Source organism: Rhinopithecus roxellana, chromosome 10 (genome assembly GCF_007565055.1).
Source record: "Rhinopithecus roxellana isolate Shanxi Qingling chromosome 10, ASM756505v1, whole genome shotgun sequence".
Classification (NCBI taxonomy): Eukaryota; Metazoa; Chordata; class Mammalia; order Primates; family Cercopithecidae; genus Rhinopithecus; species Rhinopithecus roxellana.
The window spans coordinates 94126161-94149812 of NC_044558.1; the positions used below are offsets into that span (position 1 = coordinate 94126161).

Here is a 23652-nt window from a genome sequence, read left to right on the forward strand (position 1 = left end):
GAAACAAGGCAGACAACCAAACATGCATGTGTGACCAAAAAAATGATATGAGGAGCTGGGTGTGGTGGCTGCACCTGTGGTCCCAGCTACACAGGAGGCTGAGGTGAGAGGATCACATGAGCCCAGGAGTTTGAGACTGCAGTGAGCTATGATCACACCACTGTGCTCCACCCTGGGTGACTAAGCAAGACCCTGTCTCAAAAAAAAGAAAAAAAAGGGATGGTGGCTCATGCCTGTAATCCCAGCACTTTGGGAGGCCGAGGCGGGCAGATCACGAGGTCAGGAGTTTGAGACTAGCATGACCAACATGGTAAAATCCCATCTCTACTAAAAATACAAAAATTAGCTGGGCATGGTGGCATCTGCCTATAATCCCAGTTACTCGGGAGGCTGAGGCAGGAGAATCTCTTGAACCTGGGGCGGGGGGCGGAAAAGAAAAGTAGATGATGATTGCATTATGCTCCTGAGAATCTCAAGTAATTTCAAAACTAACACAATCCAAGGTTCACCTGATAAGGAACAGCAGGTGTTTCTGTTTATCAGCTGAAGTGACAGCACTGGGAGAAAACACAGAAACTCAGCTCACAGTGGATTTGGCCCTCTAGCTGTGACATTACAGGCTCTCTAGAGAGAGATGTATTAGCTGATACAGCACTGTTTCAAATTTACGTCATTCAAATATGCATGATAGGCCCAACTTGCCCTGGCTTTCTAAGGCCAAGCATTCCGCTGCCTGGGCTGTGCAGTCACACCTGAGCCATGTGCCTGTGACACAGGCACAGCAAGAGCAAGAGATGGAAACTGAGTCATGAAGAGCTAGCTGGCTCTTTCTGAGATGACGGAAGCAAAGATCATTCAACTCGGCACTCCTGTATCTTCACTGCCTGGGATGGCTCAGGTGAGCCCGGTGGGGTCGGGGAGGGTGTGCCATGGTATTGGGGTCTTACCACCTCACCATGGCTGCTTTACCTTGAGGTTTTCGATCAGTGGGGAGGGGCTCCACCTGGCTGCTGAGGCCTGGTGACTCTGCAGCTCTGGCTCCGCAGGGTACACATGCTGCTCCATGAAGTGCTTCAGCCGGTGATACAGCTCTCTGATAGGTGGAGAGAGGCTCTCTGGAGAGATAACCAGACCTCCCCTTGAGGCATGAGCTGGGGAAGCTTCTGGAACGGAGCTATAACTCCTGGTGCCTATGGGGTACCACTGGGACTGGGGCCTGGCCCACGTGTGACAGGACCTTGTTAACGGATTTTTGAAGGGCATCTCTTTGAAAACCCGGAACCCTTCTTTGACTGCGAAATCCCATGCCAGGTTAGACACAAATTCGGTCAGCTTTCCAGTTTGTTCCGCATGCGCGGAGCTTGCTTGCCCTAAGCAGAATCAAAGAAAAACAGTGATTATTCCCACACAACCCATCACAGGGATGTTAACATGTGATGACATTGTCACTTCAGCAGCTATTGTCATTTGCTGAGCACTGGCTAAGTACCAAACACTAAGAGCCACTATAGCTCACTGAATCACCAAAGCAATACAACTGCTTTCACCTGCACTTTGCAGGCAAGAAAACTGAGTCTTAGAGAAGGAGGTGACTTGGACAAACTGGAATTTAGGGGGCTGGGGGCCAGAGTCCAACTTAGGACTTCCTGCTCCCTGCTGTTGATCTCTGCTTTCCTAAAAGGCTACATTTAATCAGTAACACCCCAGATCACCTCTGCCATTGCCAGTGGGCTGTAAGAAGTCCTGCATCCTAGACCACCCTTGCTACAAAATTGATAACAGCAATGCCACAACTGACTAGAGGAAGAGTCAATTTCTAGACACCACTGTCTCTGGATGGAATCAACTCCAGCATCATTCAACTCACTATTTGGCTCTTCCACCGTCTCTTTCTTCTTTTAAAATGTGCATCAAGACTTTTTTTACAAACACATTTTTCCCCATTAAAAAAAATTAAAGTGGCCAGGTGCGGTGGCTCACGCCTGCAATCCCAGCACTTTGGAAGGCCATGGTGGGCGGATTACTTGAGGTCAGGAGTTTGAGACCAGCCTGGCCAACATGGAGAAACCCCATCTCTACTAAAAATACAAAAATTAGCCAGGCATGGTGGTGCATGCCTGTAATCTCAGCTACTCAGGAGGCTAAGGCAGGAGAATCATCTGAACCTGGGAGGCAGAGGTTGCAGTGAGCCGAGATCGTGCCATTGCACTCCAGCCTGACAGAGTGAGGTTCCCATCTCAAAAAAAAAAAAAATTAAGGTGTGGTGTACACACACCTCCTTAATGTAGAACTCTGCAAGTCTTAACAAACCCATAGTTGGGTAACTACCATTGCCATCAAGATACAGAATATTTCGGCCAGGTGCAATGGCTCACGCCTGTAATCTCAGCACTTTGGAGGTTGAGGGCAGGTGGATCACCGGAGGTCAGGAGTTTGAGACCAGCCTGGGCAACATGGTGAAACCCTGTCTCTACTAAAAGTACAAAATTTAGCCACGTGTGGTGATGCACACCTGTAATCTTAGCTACTGGGGAGGATGAGGCAGGAGAATCGCTTGAACCTAGGAGGTGGAGGTTACAGTAGGGTGAGATCATGCCATTGCACTCCAGCCTGGGTGACAAGAACAAAACTCTGTCTCAAAAAAATAAATATTTATTTTTAAATAAGAGATAGGGCCTTACTATGTTGCCCAAACTGGTCTCGAACTCCTGGCCTCAAACAATCCTCCTGTCTCAGTCTACCAAACTGCTGGGATTACAGGCATGAGCCACCACGCCCAGCTGAGACAGCCATTTTCATGCAGCTTTGGTGTTAAAGATAGTTTAAACTATTCCTTACAGAGTTAGGAACAAATTCTTTGCTACCCTGCAGAGAATTAGCCCACTGGACCTCACTAGGTCTCTACTGAGGACCTTCCGGTATGAACCTAACCCAGGGAAGTCAGTTGGAAACCAGAGAGCCCCTTCTCTGCAGACACACGGTGGGGGCTGAGAAGTACAAGGGGCTGCATTTTCCCCTTATTCCTCGGACTGCACACAGCACATTGAAGGGGAAAGATACTTCCCTTATGTTCCCTATTATTCATAAGGATTTTCTTCTTCTAATAGAGTAAGAGGTGGATTCTTAATTTTCTTCTATTTAGTTGGCTCGCACTCTGAGACCGCTACTTTGTCTGAAAAAGTCACTTGTATAAGCTTGGATTGATTTCGACCTATTGCTTCCAGTATATTTCCCAAATGTAGTTCTGGCAGAATTTGGGAAATATACTGGAATATATTTCCCAGTATATTTAAGATGGCCACTGAAATTCTATAAAGTACTTACGACTGCAACTTAAGTGGACATCAATGGTGTCCACTTAAGTTGCAGTCGTAAGTACTTTATAGAATTTCAGTGGCCATCTACCAGAAATCTAATTTCTGCACCCACTTATTAAGGAAGGAGAAGGACACATGGGCTGGGCAGGTACATACTGTAAATCTTCTGCTCAGTGGGCTCTGGTCTCTCTCATCCCCTTCCCAATCTAATGCTGATCTGAGGTCTTTTGTAAATGACACTATAGAGAGAATGTCTTGGAAACAGATACCCCTTCTCTAAGCTCCATTTTTCCTGGGCAGTACCAAATATTTCAGCTGTTCAAACAAAAGTGATTTTAAAGCTAATTGTAGAAGACAAATGTACAGAAGTAATATTTATATTCATATAGTTGGTTTCTTCCCCATTCATCATACATTTTTATGTTATTCTTTCAAAAAATGGATTTTGTTGTTTTTATGTGAGAAAACTAAGCCATTTCCTCAGTGTGTCTGGATGGCTTCCCAGGGGGAGGGAAAAGAGTGCACAGTAAGATAAGAGGAATAAAGGCTTGAACAAACAAACATTTTTCTCTCTGGTGGCAAACAGGTGGGGTGTTTTAGCTCTGGGCCGAGAGAAACCAGAAGCCACGATGATGGCTCACGGGATCTTAGAAACATGTCCAAGGGCTTCCTGAGAGACAGGCTGAGGACACTCAGTGGTGGAGATTCTAAAATGCGCAAAGTCTATTAAGCTCTTCCCAGGTCACTGGAGCAGAGCAGGGAGAGAACTCAGCAGCCTGCTAGGAAATGTCGGAAGCGACCAGGCCTATTCATCACCATAAGGACTTAGCAGCCATTCTGTTTAAGTAAATATTTCTGGTTAGTGTTTATCGGAAAACCATTAAAAAAATGTGAAATGGTGGCTTACAGCTGATACTGTATTTTCCCAAAAGAGGGAAAATGTTGTTTCCAGAAATTCCTGCTTCCTGCATCCCCTGCTTATCAGACCAGGTATAGTTGAACTAGAAATTCTCCAGGTACTGGTTTTTCTCCAGACAGTTTTCCCCACGACTGTGTATCTCCAGGACCACCTAGCACAGTGCTGGCTTTTAGTAGAGGCTCATATACTTGGGAATGAATGATCAGTTCTCCTACTGCAACTGCTTCTCTCAGAAGACTCTGACAACCTGGCTGGGAACACAGGCTGCCAGTAAGCTTGGGGAGTCGCTGACTGCAAAGCTAAACACTCCCTCAGCACCAGCAAACCCCATGATGAGTTCCTCTCTCCTTCTTTCTCCTTGCCTTTTGTTTTTAAGTTTTGCTTTTGGAAAATTTCTTTTTTTTTTTTTTTTTTTGAGATGGAGTCTCGCTCTGTTACCAGGCTGGAGTGAGCAGTGGCACAATCTTGGCTCACTGCAACCTCTGACTCCCTGGTTCAAGCTATTCATCTGCCTCAGCCTCCCGAGTAGCTGTGATTACAGGCACGCGCCACCAAGCCCAGCTCATTTTTGTATGTTTAATAGAGACAGGGTTTCATCATGTTGGCCAGGATAGTCTTGATCTCCTGACCTTGTGATCCCCCCGCCCCGCCTCAGCCTCCTAAAGCGCTGGGATTACAGGTGTGAACCACTGGACCCGGCCTTTTGTTTTTTTTTTTTTTTTTTTTTTTTTTTTTTTGAGATGGAGTCTCGCTCTGTCACCCAGGCTGGAGTGTAGTGGCATGATCTCTGCTCACTGCAACTTCCACCTCCCAGGTTCAAGTGATTCTCCTGCCTCAGCCTCCCATGTAGCTGGGATTATAGGCGGCATCACCACACCCGGGTACTTTTTGTATTTTTAGTGGAGATGGGTTTCATCATGTTGGCTAGGCTGGTCTCAAACTCCTGACCTCAGGTGATCCACCTGCCTCGGCCTCCCAAAGTGCTGGGATACCGGCATGAGCCATCACGACTGGCCTCCTTCTGGAAAATTCGAAAGACACACAGGAGTAGAGAGGAGAGAATAATGAGCCTGCGGGTTCTATTGCTCACCTTCCGCAATGATTGACGCCAGCCCAGTCTGGTTTCATTCCCTGCCATCCCCACTCCCACTGTCCTGGATTTTTTGGAGTACATCCCAAATATCTCATCTAGGATTCTTTCAAAACTCTAAAGACAAGTACTTTTTAAAGAACCTACAATACTATTATCACCCTTAAAAAATCATTGACTGTAACTTCTTCATATCATCGACCATCCACTCAGAATTCAAGTTTCACTGACTATCATCAAAATTTTTTCCAAATAATTTGTTCAAGAAAGGATCCAAATAAGGTCCCAACACTGTAACCGGCCAATGTATCTTTTAAGTCTCTCTCTCTCCCTTTTTTTTTTTTCTGAGACAGTATCATGTTGTTGCCCAGGCTAAACTGCAGTGATGCAATCACCGCTCGCCACTACCTCAGCCTCCCAGGTTCAAGCAATTCTCCTACCTCAGCCTCCTGAGTAGCTGGGATTATAGGTGCCCGCCACCAGGCCTGGCTAATTTTTATGTTTTTTAGTAGAGATGGGGTTTCCCCATGTTGGCCAGGCTGGTCTCAAACTCCTGACCTCAGGTGAGCCACCCACCTCAGTCTCCCACAGTGCTGGGATTATAGGCGTGAGCCACCATGCCCAGCCTGATGTTTCTTTTAAGTCTCTCTCAATCTACAGGTTCCTTTTTCACCCTTTTCCTCCCCTTGAAATGTATGTGTTTGAAGAAACTGAGTTGTTTGCCCTGTGATGTTTTCCAGAATCTGGATTTTGTGAGTGGCTGTGCCCAGCGTGCTGCTCAACATGTCCCTCTGAACCCTGTGTTTTCCATGAGTTGGCAGCTAGCACTGGAGGCCTGGGCAGAGTCGGTGTGACTTTTGAGGGAAGCATCAGGAGGAACGTAATGTCTGGCTGTCTCTCTCTCTCAGTGGTGTTGGCTTTCATTGAAGCTTATTGCCCACATCCATTAATGTATTAGGAGTTGCAAATTGGTGATATGCAAATTCTATATTATTCTGTCCAGGATACTTCTCTAGAGAGAAACATTCCCTCATCGATTATTTGGATAGCCTGAGGTATGATTTGTATAGGAAAGACAGGACAAATGCTTGATTCCCCACCCCTCAACCCCATTTACCAATTTTCAGAATAATAAGTTGCTTCCCTGGCATCCTCTGAGGTCATCAATGAGACTTTGTTGTCTCTTTGTTTTTGTATCACTACTCATGGACTTATTTATTTATTTAATTTTTATTTTTTCGGGGGAGACAGTGTCTTGCTCAGTCACCCAGGCTGCAGTGCACTGGTGTGATCTCGGCTCACTTCAACCTCTGCCCCCTGGGTTCAGGCAATTCTCTCTCCTGCCTCAGCCCCCCGAATAGCTGGAATTTCAGGCGCCCACCACCACACCTGGCTAATTTTTGTATTTTTAGTAGAGATGGGGTTTCACCATGTTGGCCTGGCTGGTCTCAAATCCCTGACCTCAAGTGATCTGCTCACCTTGGCCTCCCAAAGTGCTGGGATTACAGGCCTGAGCCACCATGCCCGGCTACTACTCCTGGATTTAAACATACCTGATGTGTTTCATCCATTTCAGCTATCATCCTTGGTGATGCCCAAAGTTTCCTATTGTTAGCAAGTGGGAGCCTGTTCAGGTTGGCTCCCAAGTCTTTTTTTTTTTTTTGAGACAGAGTCTAATTCTTGTCACCCAGGCTGGAGTGTAGTAGTACGATCTCAGCTCACTGAAACCTCTCCCTCCGAGGTTCAAGTGAGTCTCCTACCTCAGTCTCCCAAGTAGCTGGGATTACAGGCACCTGCCACCATGCCTGGCTAGTTTTTGTATTTTTAGTAGAGACACAGTTTCACCATGTTGGATAGGCTGGATAGCCAAGATGAACCTGGAACATTTTGTCATACCAGCAAGGAAGTTGTCAAAGATCACAACGGTTTTACCTAAAGATTTGGGAGCTGGCCAGGCTCGGCGGCTCATGCCTGTAATCTCAGCACTTTGGGAGGCTAAGGTGGATGGATCACCTGAGGTCAGGAGTTCGAGACCAGCCTGGCCAACATGGTGAAACCCTGTCTCTACTAAAAACAAAGAAAAAAATGACCTGGGCATGGTGGCCTGTGCCTATAATCCCAGCTTCTTCGGAGGCTGAGGCATGAGAATTGCTTGAGCTGGTGAGGTGGAGGTTGCAGTGAGGCAAGATCGCACCACTGCACTCCAGCCTGGGCAACAGAGTGAGAAACTGTCTCAAAAAAAAAAACAAAAACAAAAACAGAAACAAACAAAAAACCCACAAAACAAGAAATTTGCCTAATATAGTTGTTAAATATGCAAATGGCCACACACATATTTCATAGAAATTCTTAAGCATACAAAATTTTAAAATCAAAGTTCTGAAAAATACACATAGGATGATCATGTTTGTGTAAAAGTAAAAGAAGAGAGAGAAAATAGATAAACAGAAAAACTGGAGGGCCCAGGAAACTCTTAACGGTAACATTTATCTTTGAGGAATGGTGTTGAAAAGGGTGAAATACAATTTTACATAATCCTATATGACCAAATTTTGATCATGAGCATGAATGCTCTAACTGGAAAAATTTCTTTGTGTATTACTTTAATAATTAAAAAACAAGTTTAAATATTGTTAAATAGGCTGGGCATGGTGGCTCACACCTGTAATCCCAGCACTTTAGGATCACTTGAGGTCTAGAGTTCGAGACCAGCTTGGCCAACATGGTGAAACTTTATCTCTACTAAAAATACAAAAAAAAATCAGTGAGGTGTGGTGGTGTAGGCCTGTAGTCCCAGCTACTCGGGAGGCTGAGGCAGGAGAATCACTTAAACCCAGGAGGCAAAGATTACAGTGAGCCGGGATCGCATCACTGCACTCTACCCAGGGTGACAGAGCAAGACCCTGTCTCAAAAACAAATAATAAATATTGTAAAGAAAATATTTATGTGACAAATGGTTGGATTAACTGAATCTCAGAGAATCGTGGCGAAACCGGTCTCTCCAAAGCCTCTGTGGCCCTGAGAGGGTTTCCAGGTGGAGGCACGGTCCTCACTGTGACTCACTCCCAAGCGGTTCTTCAGGGCGGCTATCCCATTACCTGTGAGTGATCGCTTGTAGACTCCCTGTAGGATTGCAGCCACACGGAAAAAGGAAAAAGCCATATAGAAGTTCCAGTTCTGAGTGGGAGGGAGTCCCATTTGGAGGCAGTACATCCTAAAATACTCCTCTGCAGCAGGGATTCCCAGCTGTGTTAAGTCACAGTCATTAAAACCTAGGAGAAAGAGCCATTCATGGGTAGTCACTGACTTGACACACCCCTGTAGCTGGCAAATATTTAAATTCTGAAAGTCGCCATGTCCCTTGAAAATTAGTTTCACGATCAGTTCCAGGGGTTAGCTTATTCCTGCATTGGCTCTTGTTCCCTTAGATGGCTGGGGATCCAGGCATGAAGTCATTATTCACAAATTGGCTCTTACAGGTTTCAGACTCTAATGGCAGTAAAGGAAGGAATGGGAGCTTCCAACTCCATCTTGGCCACAGTTAAGGGTGGATGCATATTATCTTCAACCAGTCATTTCATCAAAAATGACATGGAAAGAGCGATCTCAGGCTCAGCGCAGTGGCTCACGCCTGTAACCCCAGCACTTTGGGAGGCCAAGGTAGGTGTATCACCTGAGATCAGGAGTTCAAGACTGGCCTGACCAATATGGTGAAACCCTGTCTCTACTAAAAATATAAAAATTAGCCAGGCATGGTGGCATGCGCCTGTAATCCCAGCTACCTGGGAGGGAGGCTGAGACAGGAGAATTGCATGAATCCAGGAGGCAGAGGTTGCAGTGAGCTGAGATCACACTACTGCACTCCAGCGTGGGTGACAGAGCGAGACTCCATCTCAAAAAAAATAAAAAATAAACAATTGACTGGGCGCAGTGGCTCATGCCTCTAATACCAGCACTTTTGGAGGCTGAGGAGGGCAGATCACTTGAGGTCAGGAGGTCGACACCAGCCTGGCCAACATGGTGAAGACCCTGTCTCTACTAAAAATACAAAAATCAGCCAGGCGTTGTGGCACACGCCTGTAATCCCAGCTACTCAGGAGGCTGAGGCCGGGGAATCGTTTGAACCTGGGAGATGGAGGTTGCAGTGAGCCGAGTTCGCACCACCGTGGTCCAGCCTGGGCGACAGAGTGAGACTCCATCTCAAAAATAAATAAATGAGTGAAAGAGAGAGACTCCATCTCAAAAATAAATAAACAAATAAATAAATATAAAAATAAAAAGATCTCACCAAATTATGAAAATAATAATTATAGCAAATAAAACAATTTCACAGGCCGGGCACAGTGGCTCATGCCTGTAATCCTAGCACTTTGGGAGGCCGAGGTGGGCAAATCACGAGGTCAGGAGATGGAGACCATCCTGGCTAACATGGTGAAACCCCATCTCTACTACAAAAACAAAAAATTAGCTGGGCATGGTGGCAAGTGCCGGTAGTCCCAGCTATGCGGGAGGCTGAGGCAGGAGAAGGGTGTGAGCCTGGGAGGCAGAGCTTGCAGTGAGCCAAGATCACACCACTGCCCTCCAGCCTGGGCAACAGAGTTAGACTCCGTTTCAAAAAAGTTCACTTATTTGCTCCATTTGTGACATTTTCATGATTTAGAAGCATGTAATATATTCCATTCATAGAACTTAATCTTAGGAGTATACCTTATATATAGGCAAAGATATTACTACAAAGATGTTCACTGCCTTTCTTCATTGGGGTGGGGGAGATAATATTTAAAAATTGGAAACAAATTGAATATCTAAATAGGAATTAACCCAAAAGTCTTCCCTTAATTCTGTTTTTTTTTTTTTTTTTTTTTTTTTGAGACGGAGTCTCGCTCTGTCGCCCAGGCTGGAGTGCAGTGGTACAATCATCTCGGCTCGCTGCAAGCTCCGCCTCCCGGGTTCACGTGCCATTCTCTTGCCTCAGGCTCCTGAGTAGCTGGGTGTACAGGCGCCCACCACCACGCCCGGCTAATTTTTTTGTATTTTTAGTAGAGATGGGGTTTCACCATGTTAGCCAGGATGGTCTCGATCTCCCGACCTTATGATCTGCCCGTCTCGGCCTCCCAAAGTCCCAAAGTGCTGGGATTACAGGTGTGAGCCACCGTACCCAGCCGTCTTCCCTTAACTCTATACAATAAGATTATATGCTCTCATTAAAAATTATGCTGTAGAAGAAATATATGTAATGTCATGAAAACATGTCTACAGTATACAATGGAGTGAAAAAAAGCATGTCATTCGATCATGTTACATTTTTGTTTTAGGAAATGTATATATACACACAGAAGAAAAGATGACATGGATAGATACTGAAATGTCAGCAAATGGTTATCTCTGGGACTACTAACGATTTTAACTGTTTCATTGTTGTTGCTATTTGTTGGCTCTAGTATTTTTATAATAAATGTGGCTTGTTTTTGTTTTTTTCGAGATGGAGTCTTGCCCCGTTGCGCAGGCTGGAGTGCAATGGTGTGACCTCGGCTGACTGCAACCTCCGCCTCCCAGGTTCAAATGATTCTCCTGCCTCAGCCTCCCGAGTAGCTGAGGCGCATGCCACCACGTCCAGCTAATTTTGTATTTTTAGTAGAGATGGGGTTTCACCATGTTAGCCAGCCTGGTCTCGAACTCCTGACCTTGTGATCCGCCCGCCTTGGTCTCCCAAAGTGCTGGGATTACAGGCGTGAGCCACTGCACCCAGCCACAATAAACATGTTTTTAATTTAAAACCCTAAATACAAGTTAGCTGTGTAAAAGCATAAGAGGTGCCTATACAAGCATACTTTTCACTTAACACACATTCTATATCCACTTCCCCGTAAATGTGACAGGAGTGCATTCCAGCTATGTTTCCCACCAGAATCACCAGGACCTCACTTTCACTTTCCTGTCCAATCATGGACTACTTCAGCTGAGTTTGCTCCCAAATGCTTTGAGAACTGGCTTGCTCCTCCACTATCCTCCAGCAGCAGTTCCTACCTCTCAGCACGGGAAAACTGGACGGCAGGTAATGAGCCAGGCAGCTGTAGGCCACATCGACGAGGGGGTCGCCCAAGGTAGAAAGTTCCCAGTCAAGGACAGCAAGCACCTCTGGCTTTTCTGGATGAAACACCAGGTTGTCGAGCCTGAAAAGCCCCAGGAGGAACAGAGACAGCACTAAGAAAACTGCCGGCTAGGGAGGATTCTGTGTGGTCTGTTTGCCCTTCAGACTGGTTCCCCACCCTCCCATCCCCTCTGTGCCCGGGAGCCTGAGCTCCCTGGGCTGTGTGCTCCAAGGACTCCCTTGCCCTCTGGCTTCCAGCTGGACTCAGCCAATCAAAAGCAGGAGATGGGAAGAGGCCTGGTTATTTATTTCCCCAGCTCCTTCTCTGCAGCCCTCCCCAGAGAGCTAGCCTCTCTGGGTTCAGGGAATTACTCCCTCCCTGTGATGGTTTTAAAACAGATCTGTAAATCCTTTGATACTCCTCCCACAAAAGGTAGAGTCTTATGCTTGGCCCAGTGAAGCATCTTGCTTCTAACAGATATAAGACACATGGAAGTGATGCTGAGGGACTCCCGAGACTAGACTAGGTCAGAAAACGTGATACAGCTTCTGCCCAGCCCTCTGTCCCTTGAAACACACTATTTTGGAGCCCTGAGCCCCCAGGTAAGAAGTCTAGGGCTGAGTGCAATGGCTCATACCTGTAATCCCCACATTTTGGGAGGACAAGTTGGGAGGACTGCTTAAGCTCAGGAGTTCAAGACCAGCCTGGGCAACATAGCAAGACCCTATATCTACAAAAAAAAATTTAAAAATTAGCTGAGCATGGTAGTGTACGCCTATAGTCGCAGCTACTCAGGAGGCTAAGGTGGGAGTATCACTGAGCCCAGGAGTTGGCAGCTGCAGTCAGTTATGTTCCAGCCTATGAATAGCCACTGCACTCCAGCCTGGGTGACAGTGCAAGATCCTGTCTCAAAGAAAAAAGTCCCGTTACCCAGAAGCTGCCATGCTGGAGAGACCATGTGGGAACCATAAAGAGACAGAAAGAGAGGCCCAAGGAGCCCAGCTGTTCATATCTTCTCTGCCCAGGGCCGGCATGCTAGCAAGCCTTCAGAAGATTCAGCCCTGCCCGACAACCGCCCTACTTTGAAATAAGCTGTCCTGTCCCCAGATTGCAAAGATTCATGAGCAAAATGACTATTGTCGTTGTTGACAGCCACTCAGTTCTGACAAAGTTTGTTGTAGAGTAGCAATAACCACAGCACATGCTTGCCCTGTCAGACTGACTCCTCACTGTTCCTGGCCCCGGGACTCCACACTGTTCTTCAGCATTTCCTCTAAACCACACTACAACCCTATATTGAACTCTCCCCAAATAGCCTCTTCCATGCTTTCTGTTTCCTGCCACGGCTGTCTGTAATGCATGCTTTATTTAAAACAAAAAGTAAACATCAAGCATGCAGAAAAATACAGAGAATGATATGTCAGAACTCATGTGTCCATCTTCCAGATTTAACAGATATTATATCTGCTTTTTTGTTATATTTGCTTCAGATTTTTAAAAAATGACAGATTTACTGCTATCCTGAAGTTGGTATATATCAGTCTCAGACATTTCTATATTTCTCCTATCTATACCTGTAGCTATATACCACATATAGTGTTCTTTCAATTATTTTTAAGTTTTCATAAATGATGTATTACCCTTTTGAAACTTACTTTTTTGTACTTAGCATTATCTATTTGAGACTTGTGACTTATGTACAGCAAATTGGTTTATTTTACCCACTAAATAGAATTCCAACATATGGCCAAACTACATTTTATTTATCATGCATTATGATTACAAGCATGACCAAAACAAACATCTTTGCCTGAGTCTCTTGGTGCAAAGCTGCAGCAGATGCTTCTTTACAAAAAACGATGTGTTGCAGCATATTCCCATCTTCCATGTTACTGCCCATTACTTTTCTTTTCTTTTTGAGATGGAGTCTCACTCTGTCACCCAGGCTGGAATGCAGTGGCACGGTCTTGACTCACTGCAACCTCTACCTCCCGGGTTCAAGTGATTCTCCTGCCTCACCCTCCCAAGTAGTTGGGATTACACGGGTACAACCACACTTGGGTACTTTTTGTATTTTTAGTAGACATGGGATTTTGGCATGTTGGCCAGGCTGGTCTCGAACTGCTGACCTCAAGTGATCTGCCCGCTTCGGCCTCCCAAAGTGCTGGGATTACAGGCATGAGTCGCTGTGCCCAGTCACTGCCTACTGCTTTTCAAAGTAGCTGCAGCAGTTTATGCTTCCACCACTGGTGATTCACTCCATTAGCAAGAAATATTCTTCCATCCATCAAAAGACAGAACTATCTCAACTGTGTTGATCAATAAGCAGCAGCACACTCTCTAAAATCAGAGGATGCCTTTCCTGGAGGCAACATCCTAAATGATCATCATACTTCACTATAGCTAGGGGAGGGGGTGCTCAGACTGCACTGGACATCTCCTGCCTGCTGTATACTTGATCACATTCGTAGATCTTTGAGGTGCCAAGAGAAGCAAAGACAAGGTCCACGGAGCAGCTGTTGTGGGCTGGTGATACAAAGGCCACCTGAGGTCTTCCCCACCAAAGGAAATACATGACAATAACTGGCAAGGAAAGTGTTGTCAGGCAAGTGCTCTAGAGTCTCAACTGGAGAAAGAAGATGGAGGAGGGGGTCAAATGCAGCCCAACTGCTTGCCAAGTTCAAGGCAGTGTGGGGGAAGCACTTGGCCCCATCAGTCTCTGATGCAGGAGCAGGTTCCTCAAGCTCCCGTGATGACCACATGACAAAGAAAGCTCAGCTGTCCACTCTCAGACCCAGGGGGATTCCCAAAGGTGGCTGGATAACAGAAGAAGCCGGGAGCAAGGGACACAGGTCAAGCCAATGAAGAGAGGCCAGTCAAATATGGAGGGCAAAGAAGTGTGTTTAAGGCTGGGCATGGTGGCTCACGCCTGTAATCCCAGCACTTTGGGAGGCCAAGGTGGGCAGATCACTTGAGGGCAGGAGTTTGAGACCAGCTTGATCAACATGATAAAACCCCATCTCACATTTTTGTATTACTAAAAATATATTGTATTTTTGGATTTCTAAAAACACAAAAGTTAGCCGCACATGGTGGTGCACACCTGTAATCCCAGCTGCTCGGAAGGCTGGGGCGGGAGAATCGCTTGAACCCGGGAGGTGGGGTATGTAGTGAGCTGAGATCATGCCACTGCACTCCAGCCTAGGCGACTGAGTGAAACCGTCTTAAAAAAAAAAAAAAAGAAGAAGAAGAAGCCGAAAGGTCTTTAAAATTTAAAATTAGCCTTCACTGTCTAGCCTTGTTTAATAAAAGGCCTGGGTCCCCACATGGGCAAGAAGACAAGCCAAATAAGGCATTCTTGCATCAAAAGCAGGTCTCCAGGTGCTGTGAAGCAGAAAACACTATAAACACTACCCTATAAAAGTACCTAATGGGCAGTTTTCACAGCAAGAGACGATAAGATAAAGCGATCATCTCTGCCGCCGGATGCTAGGCATACTGAAGTTCCCATTTTAGCCGCGCTACAGACTCATCACATACCCCCGGAGACTCTGTCACTCTCTTTCAATCCTTTCACTACACCCAGTGAGAATGTCCATCCCCAGGCCTCTTGGGAGGTGAGTGGCACCCTCACTCTGCCTTACTTTCAGATGAGATCAGGCCTGTTCAGGGGCCGTAGACTCTGCCTTACTTTCAAACAGTGGGTCTCAACAGAGGAATGCTGCCCTCCCTGGGAACACTGGACCAGGTCTGCAAAGATTTTTGGTTGTCACACTCTGCGGGGAGGGGTGCTACTGGCATTGGGTTGAGGCCAGGGATGATGCCTGACATCCTATAATGCACAGTAGCTCCCACCACAAAAACTTATCCAATCCAACATGTCACAGTGCCAGAGCTGAGAAACCCTGCCTGAAAAGGCCACACACAGAGAGGTGCTTTGTAATAGGAATAATTCCTGACTGTAAATTGCACCAAGACCAATTGCTCAATTCCCCCTTGGAGTGTCCTTGCTGTCATTTTTCAGCTCTCCCTGCTATCCCATCTACCTGAAGTCCCCGTGCACTACTGTGGTCCTCTGCTGATGGGGAAGATGGAGGGGGAGCCACTCGATCAGCCTCTCCATAGCTGGGATGGTGCTGGTTTCGGAAGCCCGATACTGCTTAACCCAGGTTCGCATCTGGCGTGGAATATAGGCCCCTGCGGGAAAGATGATTAGAACATGGTGTGCAATTTCAGCAACCTCTGAAAGTAATGGGAAAAAAACCCAGTGCAGTGAAACCCTTTGTCATGCTCTGCGGTGGGTGGTGCGGTGTCTTTGAACACGTTCCTAAGACTGGAGAATTTCCCACATGATGCTCCTGCTGCCCCAAGGTGGAAATCACCGGCTGTTTGGCTGGATTAGTGTGGTCTGGGTGCTGTTCCTAGCTGTGTGGTCTCCAAATATGATCTCTGGTCCTCTTAAAGACCTTGTGGCCGGGCATGGTGGCTCACACCTGTAATCCCAGCACTTTGGGAGGGCAAGGTGGGCAGATCACGAGGTCAGGAGTTCGAGACCAGCCTGTCCAACATGGCGAAAGCCCGTCTCTACTAAAAATTACAAAAATTAGCCAGGTGTGGTGGTGGGTGCCTCTGATCCCAGCTACTTGGGAGGCTGAAGCAGGAGAATCGCTTGAACCTAAGAGGTGGAGGTTGAAGTGAGCTGAGATCACACCATTGCACTCCAGCCTGGGTGACAAGAGAAAAACTCCGTCTCCAAAAAAAAAATCTTGTGTGCTTCCTAATAGCCTTTCATAAATCACTTTTTGGCTAAACAACAGTGGTTAGCTGAGCACATCAACCCTGGAGCCAGACTGCCAGGCTTTGAAACCCAGCTCTGCTGTTCTCTAGTGGTGTGATCTCAGGCAGGTTACTTAGCATCTCTATGCTTTAGTTTCCTCATCTTGAGATGGTCCTCATAGAGCTGTTGGGAGAATAAAATACGTAAAGCCCTTAGAACTATTCTTGGCATGTGGTAAGTACTACATGAGGGCTGGCTGCAGTGGCTCATGCCTGTGATCCCAACACTTTGGGAGGCCAAATCACTTGAGCGCAGGAGTTCGGGTAGAGCCTGGGCAACATGGCGAAATCCTGTCTCTACTAAAAATACAAAAATTAGCTGGGCATGGTGGTGCATACCTATAGTCCCAGCTACTCAAGAGGGAGAGGTGGGAGGATCGCTTGAGCCCGAGGTTGAGGCTGCAGTGAGTCAAGATCACGCCACTACACTCCAGTGTGGGCTACAGAGAGAGACCCTGTCTCAAAAAACAAACAAAAAAACTATCCCCGTTGAAACTGGACACGGTGGCACATGCCCAGAGTCCCAACTACTTGGGAGGCTGAGACAGGAGGATGGCTTGAGCCCATAAGTTTGAGACCAGCCTGGGCAACATAGTGAGACCTCCCATCTCGAAAAATATATATATTCCTGTTGAAGAGTATTTAGGGAAAAGGGTAAGAAACAGAGAAAAACACATTTTAAATACCTTTGGTCAGTATCAGAAAAAAAACTTAAATGGTCTAGTGAGATAAAAGTAGGAGGGAATTGGATAGCAGAATATTTCAGGGAGAAAAAGAAAAAATGAAAAAAAAAAGTTGCAGGGAAGAAAGATTGTGTAGTTCATAAAGGGATTTATTGAAGGCCCAAATACCTAAGTCAGCAACACCTCCATTAAAACTAAACTGGGTTTCCAAGGAAGAAGCTAAGTGTGCCTTACGCTTGGTGTGTTAATACCCAAAATGATTCAGATCCTAAAAGCAGAAGCACTAGTGATGAAACAACCAGCATGGGAGACGTGGCTTCCTGCTCACCTTGCTTCCCATAGTCTTCAAGCCCCACAGCCTGGGGATCCACACTGTGAATTTTGCACAGGACTGTGTTCATGGCAGTGTATATGGCTCGCCTGTGGCTGGGTTCCAAGCCTGGCAGGGAAGGGTCTTTGTAGATGAGACCTGGGCAGTACTCCATCACATAGAATGGGGTGCCAACGACACTGGGAGGAACACAGAAGGGGTTTCAGGGATCAGAGTCATAATGTGGCAGGCTATTAGTCATGACCCTATTCTTTGTCACTGTCCCTGGGTGTATGGGTTGAGATCTGGAGAAGAGTTCAGACCCAGAGCACTTTTTCCTTTCACATAAGCACAGTGCATTAGAAGTATCCTCTCTTGCAACGGATGGATCCACATACATACACACATGCATACACACCCACGCCCACCCATCTGTGCTTCCTGGACAGCATGCTTTTCTCTTCTCCCTGGTTCATTTGTATACACCACAGGAATGGATTCAAAGTGTAATAATGTAGCAAGCAGCAAGGCTCAGAGAAGGACCTCTGGAGTCACACCAAACCGGTTTTTATTTCTTATTTTTTTATTTTTTTGAGACAGAGTCTTGCTCTGTTGCCCAGGCTGGAGTGCAGTGGCGCGATCTCGGCTCACTGCAACCTCTTCCTGCTGGGTTCAAGCAATTCTCCTGCCTCAGCTGGGACTCCAGGTGCATGCTGCCACGCCTGACTAATTTTTGTATTTTTAGTAGAGATGGGGTTTCACCATGTTGGCCAGGCTGGTCTCAAACTCCTGACCTCAGATAATCTGCCTGCTTCAGCCTCCCAAAATGTTGGGATTATGGGTGTGAGCCACTGCACCTGGTCAGAACCAGGTTTAAATCCAACTCTGCCCTTAGTTGAAGAGTGACCCTGAGAGACTTATTAAACCTCTCTAGGCTTTGTTGTTGAGATGGAGTCTCGCTCTGTTGCCTGTTGCCTAGGCTGGAGTGCAGTGGCACGATCTTGGCTCACTGTAACCTCCGCCTCCTGGTTTCAAGCGATTCTCCTGCCTCACCATCCCGAATAGCTGGAACTACAGGTGTGTGCCACCACACCCGGCTAATTTTTTTGTATTTTTAGTAGAGATGGGGTTTCACTGTGTTAGCCAGGATGTTCTCAATCTCCTGACCTCGTAATCCACCCGCCTCAGCCTCCCAAAATGCTGGGATTACAGGCGTGAGCCACTGCGCCCAGCCGTGTTGTTGTTTTTTAATCTGTAAGACATACCCACTTCAAAGGGTAATTGCAAGAATTAAGGGCGCTTCCAGGGTATTTGTTACTTAAAAAAAAAAAAAAAAATGAATTAAGGAACAAACATACAGAGTGCCTGGCATGGTCTCTGGTTCCAATAAGGATTCAGTAAGTATCCCTTCTTGTTACTGAGGTTATTTTTATCATTTTTCGGTGGTATGAATGGTGTATATACCACCCAGCAGTACTAAGGTGACCCAATGACGTGTCACTAATCCATCTTTTGGTCATTACTAGCAATCAGTTTACTACTCTACTCTACTTTATTATTTATTTATTTATTTATTTATTTATTTATTTGAGACAGAGTCTCACTCTATCACCTAGGCTAGAGTGCAGTGGTGCGATCTCGGCCTACTGCAAACTCTGCCTCTCGGGTTCAAATGATTCTCCTGACTCCAGGCACGTACCACCACGCCCGGCTAATTTTTGTATTTTTCAGTAGAGACAGGGTTCCACCATGTTGGCCAGACTGGTCTCAAACTCCTGGTTTCAAGTGATCCATCTGCCTCAGCCTCCAGTTTACTACTCTAAAAAACTGTTTTGAAAATTCTACCATTACAAATGTTTCAAGTTGAAAAACTATTACAAAAGATGTTTCCAAGAGAATTGGGGAAATTTGAACATGGGATGGATATTCAGTATTATTATTAAATAATTGTTAGTTATCTTAGGTGTACTGGTGTTGTGGTTATGAAAGACAATGTTGGCCAGGTGCAGTGGCTCGCACCTGTAATCCAGCACTTTGGGAGGCCAAGGCAGATGGATCACTTGAGGTCAAGAGTTTGAGACCAGCCTGGCCAACAAGGCAAAACCCTGTCTCTATTAAAAATACAAAAATTAGCTGGGTGTGGTGGTGCATGCCTGTAATCCCAGCTACTTGGGAGGCTGAGGCAGGAGAGTTGCTTGAATCCAGGAGGCAGAGGTTGCAGTATGCCCAGACCGCGCCATTACACTCCAGCCTGGGCAACAGAGTGAGACTCCATCTCAGAAAAAAAGGAAAAAAAAGAAAAGAACCAGGCTGGAGTGCAGTGGTGTGATCACAGCTCACTGCAGCCTCCACCTCCCACGTCAATTGTTCCAGGTAAGTAGGTGGGACTACAGGTGTGCACCTCCACACCTGGCTAATTTTTTGTTTGTTTTTGTAGAGATGGGGTTTTGCCATGTTGCCCTGGCTGGTCTCAAACTCCTGGGCTCAAGTGATCTGCCTGCCTCGGCCTCCTTAAGTGCTGGGATTACAGGCGTTAGCCACTATGCCTGGTTGATGTCTTTATTCTTGAGAGATGCATGCTGTCTGAAACTTATTTCAAAAGGTTCAGCCGGCCGGGCGCGGTGGCTCAAGCCTGTAATCCCAGCACTTTGGGAGGCCGAGACGGGCGGATCACGAGGTCAGGAGATCGAGACCATCCTGGCTAACACGGTGAAACCCCGTCTCTACTAAAAATACAAAAACTAGCCGGGCGAGGTGGCGGGCGCCTGTAGTCCCAGCTACTCGGGAGGCTGAGGCAGGAGAATGGCGTAAACCCGGGAGGCGGAGCTTGCAGTGAGCTGAGATCCGGCCACTGCACTCCAGTCCGGGCGCTCTCAGAGCGAGACTCCGCCTCAAAAAAAAAAAAAAAAAAAAAAAAGGTTCAGCCAAAAAAAATCATTATATACATGTTAAAAGTATACATGTATACACACACACATATATAGAAAATAAATGTGGCAAAATGTTAACAATGTTTTAATATAAACAGATATTCATTATATTATTTTTTCTTCTTTCACCTTTTCCGAAGGTTTCAAATGTTTCATAATTAAAACGTTAGGGACCAGGCGTGGTGGCTCACGCCTGTAATCCCAGCACTTTGGGAGGCCGAGGCGGGCGGATCACGAGGTCAGGAGATCGAGACCATCCTGGCTAACACGGTGAAACCCCGTCCCTACTAAAAATACAAAAAATTAGCCGGGCGTGGTGACGGGCGCCTGTAGTCCCAGCTACTCGGGAGGCTGAGGCAGGAGAATGACCTGAACCCGGGAGGCGGAGGTTGCAGTGAGCAGAGATCGCATCACTGCGCTCCAGCCTGGGCGACAGAGCCAGACTCTGTCTCAAAAAAATAAATAAATAAATAAAAAATAAAACGTTAGGAAAGAAGAGACACTCAAAAAGCATGTTACAAAGCTGTTTAAAATAGTTTAGGTCTAGGCACGGTGGCTCACACTTGTAATCCCAGCATCATGGGAGGCCAAAGTGGGCGGATCATCTGAGATCAGGAGTTAGAGATAAGCAAGGCCAACATGGTGAAACCCTGTCTCTACTCAAAAAATACAAAAACTAGCCGGGCATAGTGGGGGGCGCCTGTAATCCCAGCTACTCAGGAGGCTGAGGCAAGAGAATCACTTGAACCCAGGAGGCAGAGGTTGCAGTGAGCCAGGATTGGGCCACTGGACTCCAGCCTGGGTGACAGAATGAGACTCCGTCTCAAAACACCAAACAGTTTAGAAAGACTCTTATAAAAGAATAAACAAAAACAAGCAATATGAAACTAGACAAATATGTATTTTTTGAATGTTAATAAAGATGTTTTCTACCAATTCTCCCTAAAGCAGGCATATACTTATCTTGCAGAATAACTTTAATACCTGAGAACTTCTGGGAGAGGTTGCTATAAAGTTTCTTTGCACCCCTACCCAAATTTTATTTGTCTTTAACAAATTGGAATTTGTGTTAGCATATGGGCTGTTCTCTCCTGTAGCTTGAATGTGTGATAGCAAAAACATCTGAACTTTACCTTGAATCTTCACAGAGATCAAGAACGTTAGGTACAGGTACTCCAGCATTTGCAAGGGCTTTCATAATCCTGCCAGGACAAATGAAAATAAACAAAACTGCTGGCTGAATTGATGAGATTTTCTTCAAGTTACTTTTCTTTGTTTGTTTGTTTGTTTGTTTTGTTTTTTGAGACACAGTCTTGCTCTGTTGCCCAGGTTGGAGTGCAATGGCGCGATCTTGGCTCACTGCAACCTCCACTTCCTGAGTTCAAGCCATTCTCAGGCCTCAGTCTCCTGAGTAGCTGGGATTACAGATGTGCACCACCACGCCCAGCTAATTTTTGTATTTTTAGTAGAGACAAGGTTTCGCCATGCTGGCCAGGCTGGTCTCAAATTCCTGACCTCAGGTGATCCACCCGCCTCAGCCTCCCAAAGTCCTGGGATTACAGGCATAAGCCACTGCTCCTGGCCTGAAATTACTTTTCTGAATTAAAAATGGTACTTAAATTAAAATGATATTCTAAAAAATATTCCATTGACCCAAAAGTAAGTAAGAACAAAAAAACGGATGGGACAAACAAAAAACCAATGGTGAAATTGTAGACCTAAATCAAACATATCAATAATTACATTAAACTCAATAGATGAATAGATTCTAATTAAAAGACAGAAGTTGGCTGGACATGGTGGCTCCTGCCTGTAATCCCAGCACTTTGGGAGGCTGAGGGGGAGGACTGCATGAGCCCAAGAGTTCAAGACCACCCTGGCCAACATGGTAAAACCCTGTCTCAACTAAAAATACAAAAATTAGCCAGGCGTGGTGGTGTGCACCTGTAATCCCAGCTATTTGGGTGGCTGAAGCATGAGAATCGCTTGAACTCAGGAGGCAGAGGTTGCAGTGAGCCAAGATTGCTCCACTGCGCTCTGGCATGGGTGACAGAGTGAGACTCCATCTCAAAAATCAAAAAAATAAATGAAATAAAATAAAAATAAAAGAAGTTTTCAGCCTGGACAGAAAAGCATGACCTAATTATATGATGTCTACAAGAGATATGTGCTGAATATATAAACATAGATAGGTTGCAAAAACAAGAATGGAAATGGAAGCATTATGCAATCACTAAGCATAAGAAAGCTGGTGTGGCTACTTTAATATCAAATAAAGCAGGCTTTACAACAGTGTACCACCAGACACAAAGAGAGACATTTGAAAACGATGCAACTGCAAGTTCATCAGAAAGATATTACAATCATAAATATGTACGTGCTGAACAACAGAGCTTCGAAATACATCAAGTAAAAATAATCAAAATTAAAGAGAAAAAAATGAAGAAATCCACAAGTCTTAGCTGAGATTTTAACACTCCTTTCGCAGTAACGATAGAATTAGACAAAAATAGATTTATCTAAAGACATATATCTGAACCCACTACCAACCAACCTGATCTGATGGACATTTGTATACCACTAACTCAGATATTGCAAAATATACATTATTTTCAAGTAAACACAATATGCTTACCAAGATAAGTCATGTGCTGGTCCATAAAATAGATCTCAATAAATTTCAATAAAAATTAAAATCTAGCCCAGCACGGTAGCTCACACCTATAATCCCAGCACTTTGGGAGGCCAAGGTGGGCAGATCATCTGAGGTCAGGAGTTCAACACCAGCCTGGCCAATATGGCAAAACCCTGTCTCTATTAAAAGTACAAAAATTAGGGCTGTGCATGGTGGCTCACACCTGTAATCCCAGCACTTTGGGAGGCCGAGGTGGGCGGATCACAAGGTCAGGAGATCGAGACCATCCTGGCTAACATGGTGAAACCCTGTCTCTACTAAAAATACAAAAAAAATTAGCCAGGTGTGATGGCAGACGCCTGTAGTCCTAGCTACTCGCGAGGCTGAGGCAGGAGAATGGCATGAAACCAGGAAGCAGAGCTTGTAGTGGGCTAAAATCATGCCACTGCACTCCAGTCTGGGCAACAGAGCGAGACTCCGTCTCAAAAAAAAAAAAAAAAAAAACAAAAATTAGTCAGTCATGGTGCCTCACACCTGTACTTCTACCTACTCAGAAGGCTGAGGCAGGAGAATCACTTGAACCCAGGAGGCAGAGGTTGCAGTGAACCGAGATCATGCCATTGCACTGAAGACTGGGCGACAAGAGCGAAACTCCGTCTCAAAAAATAACAAACAAAAGGCTGGGTGTGGTGACTCACGCCTGTAATCCCAGCACTTTGGGAGGCTGAGGTGGGTGGATCACAAGGTCAGGAGATTGAGACCATCCTGGCCAACATGGTGAAACCCCATCTCTACTAAAAATGCAAAAATTAGCCAGGCATGGTGGTGTGTGCCTGTAG

At 45.9% G+C, this 23652-nt stretch overlaps 1 protein-coding gene across 7 annotated transcripts in view; it reads right to left on the reverse strand.

Annotated features, from left to right (window-relative positions):
- ACAD10 (acyl-CoA dehydrogenase family member 10) overlaps positions 1 to 23652 on the reverse strand; it is a 70146-nt gene that overhangs the window by 11139 nt on the left and 35355 nt on the right. For 5 of the 7 annotated variants that reach the window (XR_004059525.1, XM_030938591.1, XM_010378923.2 and 2 more), the window contains 6 exons: positions 21312 to 21380; positions 17267 to 17448; positions 15466 to 15616; positions 11355 to 11500; positions 8426 to 8599; positions 970 to 1370 (listed from right to left, as the gene is read on the reverse strand). Coding sequence is in view for 6 of the 7 variants with exons in the window: in XM_030938591.1 (XP_030794451.1) it covers positions 970 to 1370; positions 8426 to 8599; positions 11355 to 11500; positions 15466 to 15616; positions 17267 to 17448; positions 21312 to 21380 (1123 nt within the window). In the remaining variant the exon portion in view is untranslated. The remainder of the gene's footprint in view (positions 1 to 969; positions 1371 to 8425; positions 8600 to 11354; positions 11501 to 15465; positions 15617 to 17266; positions 17449 to 21311; positions 21381 to 23652) is intronic. The other 2 variants (XM_030938592.1, XM_030938594.1) reach the window with 2 other exon arrangements.